A 16,867-nucleotide genomic window follows, 5' to 3' on the forward strand; every position below is an offset into this window, starting at 1 on the left:
ACTAGTTAAAGACATAATTAAATAAAAACATCGTTGACTGTTCTTTTCCTATTTTGTCCATTATGTCCTGTGCAGTACATAAATAGCAAAGATTAAGCCCGGATTATCAATGGGCCACAGCATGCAGCTGCCGCAGAGCACATCCAGACCCTCAGGGGCTCGAACGCTCCAGGTTTACAGTTTATTTTTTTGGTAAATTAAGTTTATTTAATACTGCACTTTGATCCAAAGAGCTGTACAATATGTGATTTATCCACCCATTCACAAATCAACAGCAGCAATTTACCATGCAAGGCAGTGACCTAACAACATGTTCTTATTCCAACAACGCTCTGTCAGTGACCTTCTGCGTCTACTTATGACGTTTTAAGTGTCCTGAAGCGTCAGCTGTTTACACCCAGGGATGCCCTTACTGTGATGTCAACAAATGCATAGGGTCGGACATCATTATGATTGACATTAGGCAACAAAATCACAGATGGTTTGCTTTAGGCAAAAGAGACACAAGGTAAAAAAAAAACTCACATCCACACAGGAAGTGAACTCCCACGCAAAAGTCAGTTGTGTTTGTGTGACCCATCCACCTCCCTGCTTAAACTGGGTTTTTTTTTTTTGGATGATTTAGCTACTATAATAAAGGCTTTTTCATATAATTCCTCCTTGTTTTGGCTACATTTATTTGGAAGAAAAAAAGAAGGGGATTAATAAAACTACAACTAAAATATTATTATTAATTATTCTCATTATTGCAATTATGAACACATTTTACAGATCACTTTCCTGGATCTGCTTCAGTCTGCTACAGTTGTGTATGCAGTTTCCTGTGCCCCATGAAAGATTATCACCAACATTTCAGGTTCACTCACTTTCAGTTTTACCTCCAATTAAAGCAGATAATAGAGCTGAGGTGTTGGCTTTCCTGGGAGCCCTGACTCATCTATTCTATCCAGTCCTTCAGCGACATCTTTTCTAAATTGCACAACCTGCTCAACATCATTCAAATCCACATTGTACCACCTACCTAGGCTCTTCACCGACTTTCCCCTAATTGTTGGAATTTCCTCATCATCTATGATAAATTTCCTATCATTTAATTTCCCTCTACATAATGAAATACTTCTAGACTAACTCGCATGAACAGAGCCTGGGTCTGTTGAAGGTGGCAGGGCTGTTTGGGCTGTATAGGAGCAGTGAGAGCTGGCACTAGGGGAGTGGCTTTGGGACGCCAGAGTTCACTGCCTAGCCTCCTGGAGGTGTTGTGGGACCAACTAGGTGAAACACTGATGAAAGGAGTTTCCTACCTGATGACCGAAAAGATGTGTTAGTCTTCACTGCTCTCTGACCTTTATATTTAAGCCATAATAGCTAATTGGTGACCGTAGTTTCGTTAGTGTGTATATTCCTTGAGCACAGGTTTCTTGTGCTCTGTTGAAATCCCCGTCCCTGTGATGGGGAGGAGGGGGAGATGGCAGAGCTTTCAGCCCCATCCGGCAGGGGTGGTTTTTAGTCCGTTCAGACCTGCCACCCTGGCTCCGCTTCCTCTTTCTTTTCTATTACTGCTCTCTAGCATTCATATTTAACTCATAATTTCTGATCAGTGACCCTAGGATCCTCATTGAGTGGCTTATCCTTTTCTGGAGCACAAGTTTCTTGTGTTTTAGTTGAACTTGTTTACAACCTGTGTAATCAGTTTCTTTCCCCTGTGGGGCTTTGCAGTGCTGGTGTCTCCTTGTTCCCACATCTCAGCCATGACTTCTGTGAATACAATGTTATCATGACGAATAGAAAAGATGGCCAAATTCAAGGATGTGGACCCATACTGTATATACACATTTACCGGTGGAATATTATGAAGACAAAGGTATGTTAAAGAAATGGAATGAAAAACACTCCTTTAACAGATGCATATTACCACTGCACAATGCACAAACTTGCCTCCACATTATATATCGCAGGGATAGCTGCGTATGCAGAGCTGAATCTCTAGTCCACACACATTCCACACACTCACATTTCACAGAGAGGTTGTCACACACTGAAATCTTCACCTGTCTTACATGCGTTCTATTGAAGCTGCAGATAAGAGAGATTTTTTTGCCACAACCTTCCCCCTGTGAACGTGTAATGACAGGCGTGGGTGTTTACCTCGGCGCACGAAAGGTTCAAGCAGACGTCAGAGCGCTCCTCTTTCTCTCTCTGTATTCTATGTGCAACCCCAGCCCCCCCTCTTCATCCCCTCGCTGTGCTCCCTCCTTCCCCTCGCTGCAGTGGTAATTGGGTATGACACCGGATCAACGGGGAGAGAACGAGGATGCATTTGAATGCGCCGAATGTCGTCTTCCTCACTTCTCGTTTCTAACCTGCTGCCTCCCAGCTCCCAGCCCTCGCTCACCACTGTTACCGTAGCAACATCTGCATGACCGCATCCTCCACCCTCCATCCTTCCTCCCCCCCGTGTCATTTCTTTTATTAAGATTGGCCGCTAGTGCCCAAAAATATGTGTGTGTGTGCTTGTGTGTGTCTAACAGCTCGACAGTGAGGTGGATAGCAGCAGAGCGTTGCCAGCCGAACTCTGCGCTCCGAGCCAATTACCACAGCCTCACTACTGAATTGAAAGCTACAACTCAAGAAGAATTACCCCGAGCAGGGAAAATGTAGCCACTTGAGTCAAAGTTGTTACATTAAGTCAATCAAGTACATTATTGCACACCTGGGTACACCTCAGTGTTGCTCAAAAGGGGATGTCTCTGCTGTAGGAGTCACACTAGTCCATGGCGAAAATCCATCCTCATATTTCATATTCTCCTATTAAAAAAACAAACAGAAAAACATTGAAAAAAAGAGAATTATGTCGTTTACACACTTTTTTTTTTGTTTCTAATCTAATAGTTTTTCATTTAATTCCAGCTCAGACCCAATGACAATAGTTTTCTACATTGTCCACCTAAACACTGCCATTGTAGTTCCCACAGGCTTTAAGACTGAGGACTCCCAGCTCCCTTGTCAAAAATCTTTTCCAAGAGAATATTTTAAGTTTCCCATAAATTAAAAAAAAAAAAAATCCTATAAATAATCCATAGGAATAAGTTTTGGTTCTTTTGTATTTTCATAGTCCTACTGGAAATCTTTTTAAATTTTTTATTTTTAATTGGTTCCATTGAAATTCTTTAGGATTTTCATGTATTTAAGAAAACCCCATAGGAATTCCATTGGAAAAAGTTTTGGTTCTTTTCAGATTTTCCCAGTCCTATTGGAAATACTTTTCTTTTCTTTCTTTGTCTTTTTTCTCTTTAAGTTGGTTTCACTGATTTAAAAAAGATTTCCATGTATAAACAAAACCCTAGGAATTTGATACTCAGCTCACACTAACACAACTTAGATTGGTAAATAGCACTACAGGGAAGGTAGAAGAAGAAGGCAGAGGGAAGTTTTATTTGTCTTTTTTTTTTAAAAAAACGTAGTTTAAGAAAAAAATGAAATCAAAATTAGACGAGAATTAGAGGATGTACTTATGATTTGGGGATAAACTGTCCCCTTAAAGCAACATCCGAATTTCTACCTAATCTAAGGTGTGCCTTCAACTGTTTTATTTATTATTATTTAATGAAATAAAATAAAATAAATTGCAGTAGGAGTGGGCCTGGATGGACCAAGAAACTAGACAAAGCAACAACAGTCAAAATAGCCATTACAAAAGAAACATCTGTAAAACAATACAGATCATTTCACATACATTCAAACATTTCTATTTGTATAATCACATTTTAAAGTTTTAACAATTTACATTTCAGTGCTGGTTGATGTGCTGACACCCATAGTTATTGGCAGTAAAAAAAGTGCACTTTAACACCACAGGTCTCAGAATTCTGGAGATAGCAAACCCTGTTTGAGCAGCTCCTTTGTCAGAAATACAACGCAAAAGAAAATGGTGTATCTGTGTAGACTGCAGCCAAACAAATGTTGCTTGGGACATCAATAATGGTCCCTCTTCTATTGAGCCATGTGCAACCACAATTCAGGATTAAAGTTTTATTCTGATTCATTCTGATGTGACACACTGCATATGTGGTTTTCCCTACAATAGTAGGACACAGAAAGAAAAGAGTTGGTTACCTTGCAGAGGTGTTAAGAGGTGTGCAGCTGGTTGCCTTGCAGCTCTTTATCTCGTTGCTCTTGGTGACTGCTCCCTCTTGCTCCATTACTCCCTGCAATAATTCAAACTGGTCCACTGACAAAATGTTGAAAATGATCATGCATTATTTTGTAGACAACGTCTGGATCAATGATAGCTGTTAGCACTGACTACTTCACAAAGAAATCCAGTCTATGTTTCATCAACTAAAAGCTTTAATATTAACCAGCAGCAGCAGGAATTTCAGTTTGCATTAGCAATAATGTAAAACAGCTTTGCTGTAGGAGTAAAGCCAACATGAGGCTGATCAATTAAATAAAATTACTTAATAAAACAGGTATGCTTGATTACCTGCATGCATCATTTCCTGTTAATTCCTTGTGCATGTGAAATCAACTTCAATCCAGCGTGGTAATGGAGTACCCCGCCATCAGCAAAGAAAACAACTACTTAGAGGTGATTACGAAATACAACATTGAATAGGTTTCTAAGAAAAACGCTTACCATTCACAGTATCAAAAGCCAAGCTTGATTTAACGAAAATCTGAAAAGTACAATAAACAACATTCAGAGCATTACTATAGCAGCAAACAACTCTTTGCAATGTAAAGATATAATGGTGTCCTGATCAGTCAGTGAAGTAATGCTCCCACCGTGTGCGTTGTGATCCGAGCTTCTCTGTTCTTTGTTTTGGTAGCTGCGGGTGCATATTAGTGCATGTGAATCCCTCTCTATAGTCCCACGGGCTAGCTTATCGCTGCCGGTACCATCAATGACACCATCGGTACCATCAATGACACCATCTCAACCCATGGTGGCGTAAAGGCTGCATTGCAGAAGTGTAGCTTGCACCCTCAGGTACTGCCCAGGTTAACACCGGTAACTCTGTCAGCACAGCTGCCATTGTTAGCAGTGTTAGCACCATTTGTGCGGCTAGCGTCAAAGAATGTAATGGGTGCAAACATAACAAACAAAACAAATGTGGCAAGATACGTATACTCCACAGATTTTTTTTTCACAAAACACAATAAAATAGTCTCATTTAGTACAATGAACTTCCTTGTTAGATTCTGCCACAGATTGTACTATTCTAATGTGCCTGTTAAAAGTTTTGAAAACTTTGTTGAAAAATTTCATCAGTATCATCATTTAAAGTTTCTTCACTTCACTTCTTATATCTTTGTGCAAGAACTCATTGACACTGTCTCAGACGTGGAGTCCTCCACAATACTAATCGAGACCTGAGTGAACACACATTCCCATTTCTGTGTGAGGGCTCAATCATTAGCAACTTCCCTCCTGTTTAGCTGTTTCGGATTGTGTCTAGTCTGTTCCTTCCTAAGAAATGTTTTGGCCTTGATCCCTCACAACCCTCGAACTATTAGAGCTGATTTATTGGAAAAACTAAAAGCCAACAGTCTATTTCATAGTAAAAAGTTAGCTTCTGAATTGTAGAAAAAGACACAAACAAGGCTGTAACAGGAAATGAATAGTTTAATAAAAATCATACAATGCATCACAGGTCTGATGGATCGAAGTCATGGCCAGGATTACCTGAGCTTTTTCCTGCGTTGTTAAAAAAAATACAAAACCATTAAACTCAAAAGCAATAAAACTCATCAATTCTTTTTTCAGTCAGAGATCACGGACAGTCCCTATGCACTCAATTCATCTCACAACTGAAATACTTTTCTGATTTTTTTATCCCGAACAAAGGAAGCAGAGGTTTGGACGTAAACTGAATTTCACATTCAGATGTAAAGGAATGACCCTGAGTGGATCTTTACAACCCAGATCTTAGAAATACTTCCTGCGTGTGAATGATTGAACCTGTACTGACTCAAACCATGAATCTGGTACACACACTCATTTCTTTTTCAAAAGCTTCCCTGTAGAATGTAGCAGTGCAGAATAATAGAGCAACTCTACTGGGCGATACCGCAGATAAATAGCATAAGAAAGTTTTAAAAACAAGGCATGCTAACAGCAAATCAACTCTCTCATAATTCAAAACAGGAAAGCGACAAGTGACACTCTTAGTGCCAAAGTAAAAGCCTTCGTCATAACAGTTTTACCCTTTTCCTCCCTCTCTTCATCCATGGTTGACCAGCAGGTTCTAGGAAAAAGAGAAAAAAAACAACAACTGAGGATTAGTCCATTTACACTCCTACCACACCCCATGACCTTTGAGATGCTCTTTTGTGCAAGGACTTTCCTTCTCTGTGCATACTTTTCCATCTTGAACTGACTACTACTGAAAGGTCAGAGCCGCTAATAGTAGGGATTATCTGAGTAATGGAGAGGAGTGAACCTGTTGACCGATGTTACTCAGCTCCGCATCACTTCCCCAGAGGCTTTTTCATGGTGCAACAAATTGGAACTACAGGAGGAAGACAAGATGAGAATGTCCTCATAGGTTACCCTCAACTTGTAAGTGATGTCGCTTTTTATTGATGCAGTCTGTGCTTGTTATTTGTTGCTAGAATTGTATAAGACTTTTCCCTGTGGCATGTCAAATGATTTGACTTCTGCACTTGAAATTTGAACATGGACATTAGCCCATTTTGTGCCATTTAGCAAAAGGTCTCTAACACAATAAAGTTTAGACCTCTTTACAGCTAGAACATTTTGCTAATTAGCAGTTTTGAAGATTGTGAAAGCCCTAAAATCACAGTATTTCTGATTTCCCATGTTGTGCACTGTTATTTTGAAAGAGATTTACAAAATAACCTTGTGCAGCTGTTGACAGATTTGTAGTCCAGCCTGACTAATACAGAATTATTGAGACCAACAGAGATATTTGATAGTAAACCCATGTAATGAAGACATCATTTCTAAATTACAGCAGGTGCACTTGTCATCTATCATCTCCTGTAGTTTCTTCATACTTATTGGCAGACATACAGTATGTTCCAAACCCAATATGTGGACTGATTTTATTGGTTGATATAAGCTTATCAGTCTATTTATCAGTTGCATTTCATTTGAAGAACAAAAAATTGTCTTTCCATCTTTAAACTATTAAAATACACAAGTGCAACATGGAACAATTCCAAACTATTTGCTTGCCACCACAAGAAAACTAGGGGTGTAGTGATATATATTTGGATTGATATATCGATTCAGTGATCAAAGATCCAATACTGTTGATGCAAAGTGAAAACATCAATATATGCCATCTTGTTTTGAAATTCCTATGGCACATCTGTGTCACCAAGCACCCCCTTTCCAAACAGCCAAAAAGTGCTAGCAGTCAAGTGAAGACCCTAAAATGAATCAAATTGAAACTGTATTGGAGAAGACTTTTTGATATCAGCACATATGGTATCACTGTCCAAAGAATCTGTATATCATCATATTCTGATGAAACTTAAGACTTACACCCGTACAGAGAAACTCTTTTAAGTGCCAGAAGGAACCTTGTTGACACGTTACCAAGGGTTCCACCGAGAACCGTTACTAAAGGTATCCCCTTCAGATCCCACATGTTTTAAGAACCATCTTTAAGGGTTACTGAAGAACTCTTTTCCAACCTTGAGGTTTTTTCTTTGCAAAAACAGCACAAGGGTTATATTAGGGACCAGTGGTGGTGGTAATACTCAGACCACATTATACATGAAATCTTCCTGGAAGCCATTTCAGAGAGATTTATTTCCACTCTCTGTACACCCAAACATTCTGTCCATAAAGGAGATGAAATTACCTCAAAGAAAGTTATAGCCTTTAAGCCTACCTAACTTGTTCCTGAAGACAGCTACATGGAATTGATTAAAGCAGTCCAACCTTCATCCTTCAGTTACAGATCAATGAGGTCCTTGAAACTCCAGCATCTCATTGCCCCTGTGAGAACACAACAGGTCTGATACCATGATTCCGAATACTGTGCTCTTAAATGAAATGACCATGATCAATTAACACCTTGAAATCCTGGCATGGTAATCCCAGAGTGACACGGCCCATAAGACCAAGGTGATAACTAGCCAATTTGGATCAAGCTTTGCCTACATGCAGACCTATTTCTATAACCTTGGAGTGCAACCTCTCAAAATGATCAGTAAGAGCTAGGTGACATACAGTACCTTGTGAATGAGATAGTCTCAACAGAACAAACTGAGTTATAGAGTAAGAAGGGGCTGCTCATGGGTGTCACAGTAGGTCAATAGCCTTCTATGAGATTACCACAGGGAGACCCTGCAGTGACGTTACTCCTCTGACTGCATAACAATCAACAGAAAACGACTCACTTCTCTAGTTTTGCCAAATCCACCATTTAAATAGATGTGTGCAAGGTGAAGGCGCATTTGGCTTTTAAAGGTAATGGGACATGACACTCTGATTAGTTGGATTCATGTTACACCCCAAACACCCCTTTGATAAACTAAGGAATTGAATTCAACTCTTTTGCCCCTTGTGTGTTACCTTGAACCCAGATTATGTGCTGTTTAATGAGCAAAAGCAGAGTTGGACAGGCCCCAATTGAGCTTGTGCCGTGTGCTACAGATCATTTAAGTAGGGCCCTAAGAGTCTACAGACATGTTAGCAGATATTGCTAATTAGCACTAATCAAAGTGCAGCTGAGTCTGAAGCTGATGGGAATGTCATTACTTTTGCATGTATTTTGCTCAAAACCACAAATGTCAACCTTGTTGTGTCGCTATAGGAAAGGTCAGGGAATCGTTAGGATACACTGTCTTATAACCAACTTTAGTTCCAATTTAGATGTTGAAAGAATTCACAGGATGAGTGCAAAATTTGACTTGTGGGTGGCATGAGATGAACCTCATTAATATTCATCATCTGGGCACTGTGGATATTTGTAGTGAAATTTGTGATAATCTATCCAACAGTTGTTGAGACATTTTTCTAAAAAAAAAAAAAAAAACAAGAATTCACACCTCCCGTTGTCGGGGATCACCAAACAACACATTCCTGTACAAAATGTCATGACAATCCATTCAACCGTTGTTGAGATACACATGTTTAGGAATCAAGATGTTATTTCTCTTCTGAGCTTAGTGATATTAAACAAATCTCACTACTACAGTGCCAGCAGCTGGGTTACCAGTGTCAGGTGGTCCAAAACTTTGGTACAGAATAAAATATCTCAACAAATGTTTGATGAATTAATATGAAAGTTTGTACAAACATTCTTATGACTTTGGTGATCCACTGACTTTTCCCCTAGCCCCATGAGTTTGACAAATTTTGATTTTGATTAAATTGGCCCTGCCAGAAAAGAAAGTTGCAGAAACATTAGTGATTCTCAAGCTATTTATCTTTTAACACCAGCAGGACATTTTTTTTTAACTGTCCATTATACTTTGGTTAATTCTTAGTGCTACATTGTAGGCAACTGGACTTTCTTGAGTTGCCTTTAATATAATTAGAATTAATGCAAACTGGATGACTAAGAATCTTCACCAACACACTTTGGTAAATGATCAAATACCTGCCAAACCAAAGACGTTCCCATCAGCCTCAGCTGTATTTCGTGTTCACTGCCAACTTGCATATGATAGCATGCTTAACATGCTAAACTAAGATAGTGAAGAGTCTCCTAATTAGCGTGAACATTTCAGCAAATTTACATCAAAGGAGGCTGGAGGGGTCATGGAAGTTTGCCCACACAGTCTACATGTGTTTTGTGGACTTGGTTGAAACATTTAACTTATGCCTGCTTGTGCCAGATTTCTGCCTTTTATGCTTTCTTTGACTAAGACTAAAAAATACTCAACTCCAACCATTTCAGTCATTCATGCAGAAGTTATATATATTATTTTTAAAAATCAAGGTAATGCCAAAATCTGAATTTGCTTTGGTGTCGCAGTCAGATATCGATCAGCCTCAGCCCTGCTTAGCTTCAGAGGCTGGACAGCAGCAGGGAGGAGGGTTGTTTCAGAATCACTACTGGTCCTACTGAAGTCCAATAGCTCAGTAACCCATGTGGAACGATGCAATGAGCTAAATTGACTGAAGGCTCGGGGTGCATTGACCTGGAGCCAGCTGGTGGACAAGACTGCATATGTACTGTGTTGTGCATTTATGTGTGTGTAGAGAGGGCATGCTATCTGTTCGAAGCACCACAGAGTTCACTCCAGCTGTGAAACTCAAACCATTAAAACCACAGAGAGACTCACAGAGCAGGGTGATCAATATGGCTCCCCTCTACAGACCTCTCATCTCATCCCTCTGATTTCCTCTCCTCACCTCCCATTCTACTCCTCCACTCTATCATCTGCTCTCATCTAGGCCTCTATTCATCCACCCTCCCTATCACTTTCTTCTGCTCTATACTGCACTTCACTGATTACAAGTAGCAGGTGTTTGCACATATTATGCTTAAAGACAGGAGGTGGTGACCTTTGACTGATAAAATCAGAATTTGTTGGGTCAAAAACAATATCGCTGATAAGCTGCTGTGGACCTACATGTGCCATGTATGGCTCCTGCAACTTTCAACAAAAATCAATTACAAATTAAAAAGGGGATGTTGATGGAGTACCATTTATATTTGAACTAAACTGGTACTAGTTCCTGTACCCAGAATTCAGTGTTGGTACCCAACGGCAGCGTTTTTGGTACTTTACATTCTCTGTAATAACAAAAATGTTTTATTTTTTATTTAACCTTCATTTAACCAGGTAAAGCTGATTGAGATATGAAATCTCTTTTTCAAAAGCGACCTGGCCAAGAGGCAGCAGAGTTATGCAATACATAACATGAGAATTAAAACATACAATAAATAAATTTTTAAAAAAAGTGTTTCGTCTGCGTTAAAAACATTGACAATGCCCAATGCTATCGAGCTCTTTGGTTCTAAGAAGATCAACGAAGCTGTCAAGTGGGACTGTCAGATCTGACAATTTTAGTTCAGCTTGCAGGGAATTCCATGCAAAGGGTGCAGCATAATGAAATGCCTTTTTTCCAAGCTCTGTGAGGGCACGAGGGACAGTCAGAAGAAGGCAGTCACTGGATTGTAAACTATAATGTCCTTGATTCCTAACAAGGTGAATTCCAAGATAGGATGGGACCAAACCAAGTAGAGCCTTATAAATAAAACTCAACCAATGATGTCATGTAAATACTGTAAGTAATGAATGTAATGTCTGAACAAGCTGCAGGGGCGATGTAGTGAACTAAAATGTAATTCTGCTCTTCTCAAATCAGACACAGAGTTAATCTTCTGTCTCTGTCTGCCTCTGTGTGTGTGTCTGCTCATCTTGCAGTGATATTAGGCTATGACTAAGATACTATGGCAAAGGAAATAGATCATACGCCGGCACCATTGTGGCAGATCGGTGCAAGCCTCTAATGAAGATACAAAATAAACAACTTACCAAAGCATACTTTAGATGGTTGCATAACCCCAGACTTTTTCATTTCCTATGCATTATGTTTCAGTGTAATGTTTGGGATAGCTGTGTGACTAAATGTACCCCAAAGAAACAATTATCTAATTGTTTAACGGTGCACTTTTGACCACAGCACGAACAGTGAAAGTAATTAGCACTCTGACAGGTTCTGAAAAAGGTTTCTGTGCACTCTGTGTACTTCTACTGTATGAAAAAACTGGTAACACCTCACAACTCACCCACTAACAAACTAATGGATTTCCCACCTGTTGCTCTAATTGAAGATCCATCCTGAGTTAAAGTCATCACTGACTAAGAAGACCTGCTGGGGTTACACCACACCGCCTCCCAGATAGCGCACTGGTATCTTAGCTTTTACAACAAGCCTGTTTTTATTTCACATGGCCCCGACCAGCAGATCAGAGAGACAGAGTGAGGGGAGTGGAGGGAGAAGAAGAGGGACAGGGGCCGAACACAGTAGGAGATATAAAGAAAAAAAAACAAACAACAAACAGAAAGTCGGGAGAGGCAGATGAGCAACAGAAGTCTGCCTGTTCTCCATTCTGCCTGACCCAGCCTGGGAGCCTTGACTCAATTGGAAATCCATTTTATCTGATGACTGGCAGGCAATTGGGGCTCCCAGGTGATGGGCTGAGGCTCTGTGGTTGATAGGCCTGACCACTCGAATGCTGAGGGATGGAGGGAAGGAGATGGAGGAGAGTGTGGGGTAGAACACGTACAGCAAAGACTGTCTCCACTAACTAAGTTTATTTCAGGCGACCTATATTATCAGCTTTCCCCACTTTTATCAAAAATACAATAACAAAGAGGGTAACTATTTTCATTATCATTTAATATGTTCATTATTTTTTCAAACAATCAATAAGTCCAAAACTAAAAGATGATAAATTTACAATAGTATAAAACACAAGAAAGAAGCCAATCCTCACATTTGGGAAGCTTGATTAGAACTTTTGCTTGATAATTCATGCAAAGTCTGTAATGTGATACGCATTTGTTATTACTCGTCTTATCCAGACAAGGTAAGAACGTGGTGAGAAAGTTTAAGTATTAGAGTTTTTCTTTCAGACTTCTAAAAAAGTAAAGAAATTTGGGGTTAGTTCACCCAAATACAATAGAAACTGCAGAAAACGTGCATGCCGATGCATGTGCATGAGTTCACTACAATTTCTTTACAGGAAATTCTTTTTTTATTGATATTTTACCCAAAAATACTATTATATGTTTATACATTTTAAACATCCAGACATTTTCTAACCTGCTTTGCTGTCTGTAGTTTGAACTCCAGCAAAGTCTGGTTTGAGTGCTCCCCTCTCCTTAAAGCTGTTCAACAAAAAGCAGCCCGGGAATTTGCGGTCAAGCAGTCCCGTTCTGACACACCAAATTAAAATTTACACGTTTTTCAATCAACTTTTCATTAATTAAAAACACGCACGCATGCACACAGTCACATACATCACTTAAAAATATGTAAGACAATGAAACTGATTTTCTGATGTTGGAAGGAGCAAGGTGGAAGCAGTAAGGTGACACTTGAAATGAGGGTAAAGGGTAAAAATATGAAATGGGACTGGGTCCAAGTCTTATTATATAACTGAGAAGTTCACTTATCTTTGCGAACAGGAGAATTGAGAAAGACAGAAGTGTGCCTTACTGCTAAAGCATAGAGAAGAAGTGTAACCTTAGCCCTTGGACACTGAATATACTGTCTAGCAGTGGGGAAAAGTTTGTGCAAACAGATTTAACAACAATTGTAGGGCAAAAGTTTGACCTGGAACCATAGGTACAGATGTAAAGCTTTTACTGGATTAATCAGAAAAAAAAGTAAACGTAAATGACAATTCATGAATCATCTACTTCACAGAATGCAAATAAGCAGCTGCCCTTTGTTCATTTGCTAGACAAAGAATTGTTAATAACTGCAGTACCGCTATAAAAAAGTAATTTCAAAGTTTGGTATGAAAGTCAACTTGTCAACATAGCTCTGGGAGCAAACAATAACACAATGGTATTTATTTATTTACAAAAAAGGCCAGAGAAGAAAAAAGAAAATCGATCTTCTTTGGAGTACAGGGTGTGAATTGGGAGAGCAATCACAAAGGAGAGGCAGGGCTCAACTCATAAAGAGAAAGAGGAGGTGGGGAGACAGAGGGATTGAGTGACAACAGGACACAAAAGAGAGGCTCGTACAAAGTGGACTGTTCCGATAATGTTGCGGCTGCTTCGAGGCAACAAAAGCCAGTGAAAAACCCACCTAAAAGTCCTGCTGTTGTCCCCTCTTATCCCAGCTGGTGGTCTTGGTTCCACAAAACCTCTTGCTAAGCGCACCAGAGAGGGGGCGATAAAACGCTGACCAGAATATTGGTGCGAAATGCGCCCAGAAAAAAACAACCGCATGTGTAAATTGCTTATGCAGCCGAAGTGGCTTTCAGAGGAACACAATGCGGGGCTGTGTTGAATTATTATCGGGACCCCCATCGGGGAGCGCAGAAAGAGGGAGAGAGAGTAGGGGGTCTCGTGGCGCGAGCCGACAGGCGTGGTGGCGCTCCAAAAGGTCAGCGAGGTGTACAAAAGCTGGTGAAAATGCCTCCCTCAGGAAGCAATTGTGAGTACCCTCAACTCTACCCCCTCTGTTCATGTCTCCACACCCCCAACTCTCCCCTCGTTTAAAAGCTTTGAGGCATCTGAAGGCCACCGGGGGCCACGAGGCAGATAAAAGAGGAAACAGAGGCTCTAGATTTGGCTTGATGTGCTGTTCGATCGAACACTGCTGCGCAATGAAAGACAGGGAGAGGAAAATGCGGGAGAGAAAGCAAAGATGGGGACAGAAAGAGAGGCGGCAGACAGAGACTCGGCAGGCTTTATGTGTCTTAAAGGAAAAGAAAGTCAGAGAAAGTTCTATGTGTAACTCAAGTGTGGAGAGTGGTGGAGGTATGCACAGTCATTGTGAAACACATGCATGGGCAGAAAAAGTTTTTTTCTCTTCAAACATAAGAGTAAGACTGCGACGATTTCTTATAAATGTTTTGTGATGCTGTTTTCTCTGAAAGCCCTCAGCCTTCCTTCTGAGCAAGCCATTTTTCACAACACTTAAGAGTCTGGAGAAAAAAAAGAAAAAAGAAAAGCCTAATTCACTGCCTTAATACCTAAATGCGCTGGGTTGTTATTTCAGCGGAGTGCTGAATCGCTAGATTAAAAAATATAACCCACAGAGCACACAATACAAGACAGACGAACAACAAAAGAGAAAGAGCGGGAGCAGATAATGATGCTCGGCGGTGATTGGTTGTGATCGGCTGTACAATGATCAATGCAGGCTTGAAAGGAGGCAACACTGATGGTTTATGACAGAGGGAACAACTGCCAACAGTATGAAAATGAAATCAATAAGTCAACTGCAGAGCAGGGGGAGAGAAATGAAGGAAGGGCCGTGAAAAAGGAGAGAGGGGTTTAGAAAAATAGAAACAGATAGGACGAGACAGAATAAAACAAGAGAGACAAAGAGAGTGGAGTAGACACGGGGAGTGAAAAAAAAAAGAGTTGCAGACAGACGTAGAAGCTAGATGAAAGGTGTTGGTTTAAAGCAAGCCGAGGCAGAAAAACAAAATTGACACATGAAGGAAGATTCATTAAAGATAGATAAAAAAGAGACTAGAGCGAAAACAAACTGGCGAACAATCAGATAAACCAACTGACAAAAACTTTTCTACAAACCTTGGGAGCTGATGTAAGTGCATTTGGGCATGTGTGTTGTGTATAAATGTATGTGAGGTAAGCATACACAGCAACAGTAAGGTGCTTGACATATTCTTTCAGGTTCCTCACAGAACAAACCTCCTTCATTATAGGTGCTTCGACAAGCAGGGAAACAATGTGTCCAGTTAGAGTAATGCTCATGAAACTTACACATATATTTAGGGCTGCGCCCTGAAAGCTAAAGATTTGAATCATCAGCTGAAGACCCGTCAGTCGACTGACATTCTTCAAATTGAACAGTTTTTGGTCAGTCACTGTACTTCTAGAAACATTTTGGTCCCTAGATTTAGCTGCAGAGTGAGCACTACTTTGTTTGTGCTGCAGGCAGCTGTGGACACAGACCCAGGGTAAATTGGAGTGAGACGGAGGCAGTTTCCCGGAGGAAGAGAGGTTTTGCCCGGTCAGGCTCTGAGATGATGTTATCTTCTGCCTTTTGCCTAGATTTGATGAATTTACAGCCCACAGAAACTTATACCATACAGTCTCTGGCTTATTGATATTGAGTGTCTGCAAAAAATGCTGCACATTTCCGATCACTCGTTAGCATCCTCATTAATTTTCAACCTTATCTACCATATAGCTTGAACATCGAAACGCTCAACCTCTACATGGGAAATTAGTAAGGCTGTACCCGACTGTATTAAACAGCAGAATCTGATAAAGCTAACAAAACTCTCAAATATTTGACTATTTGTTTCTTTTTTTTTCATATAAAGTTTTAGCACAGCTATGTGTAACAGCAACATTCATATATTGTATTGAACATGCTAACTGCACTAACAATGGATATAAGGTGTACAATATTTTTTTTTATACCACTACTAGATATCAAACAAAAGTCACTAAAAGACTAAAATTGCTTCGAGCACACACACACACACACACACACACACACACACACACACACACACACACACACACAGAAACACAGAAACACAGAAACACCAAGTACACTCACTCAAGGTCATTTAGCTAAAATGTACTGTGGTACAAACAGTTCAGACACAGTCCAAAGTGACAACCATTTGATATGTTTGTATGAATTTGTGGCAGCCAGATTTATAAATGAAACATTTAATGACAAAGACAAAAGAGACACACTGTGACTGCAAAACAGTTGGTTTAAAAAATCACTTGCATCCGCAGATCGTCTTATCTGTGGGATCTATCAGATTTCATGAACATGTGCCATACAACATCCCAATCAAATGACAACAAACACTTACATTACTTTAACAAACTCAATTAAATACTGAGTACTTTCCACTCTGTTTTTTCCTGCTTATTCTTGCACAAAACTCTCTCAGTCTACCGGCAGCCTTCATTATGATTTGAGTCAACACTTGTACAAGTGTAGCTTGTAAGAACCATCCACGCTTGAAATAAAGTCATCACAGCTCTGGCTCTATTGGAAAGCAAAATATTACTATCCTGATTCCTGAACACTTACACCCTCCTGCATCATCTGGACCTTCTGTGGCAGCGGTGCTGAACTAGGATAAGGTGCAGCCTTACTTCCTGGGACTGGACTCACACCCTTTCATTTCCAAGAGGATAAAATCACTCTGACATCCTCCGTGAACACCTAAGAATCACCACTACAGCA

General features: G+C 40.1%; 1 protein-coding gene across 7 annotated transcripts in view; it reads right to left on the reverse strand.

Moving 5' to 3' along the window:
• Nucleotides 1-5,608: 5,608 nt before the first annotated feature.
• Nucleotides 5,609-16,867, reverse strand: part of LOC121946731 (MICOS complex subunit mic25a) — an 89,597-nt gene continuing 78,338 nt past the window's right edge. For all 7 annotated transcript variants that reach the window (XR_015777557.1, XR_015777558.1, XR_015777556.1 and 4 more), the window contains one exon: nucleotides 5,609-6,248. Coding sequence is in view for 1 of the 7 variants with exons in the window: in XM_042491456.2 (XP_042347390.1) it covers nucleotides 6,225-6,248 (24 nt within the window). In the remaining 6 variants the exon portion in view is untranslated. The remainder of the gene's footprint in view (nucleotides 6,249-16,867) is intronic.

This window comes from Plectropomus leopardus, chromosome 9 (genome assembly GCF_026936395.1).
Source record: "Plectropomus leopardus strain MGB_pleo_1.0 chromosome 9, ASM2693639v1, whole genome shotgun sequence".
NCBI lineage: Eukaryota > Metazoa > Chordata > Actinopteri > Perciformes > Serranidae > Plectropomus > Plectropomus leopardus.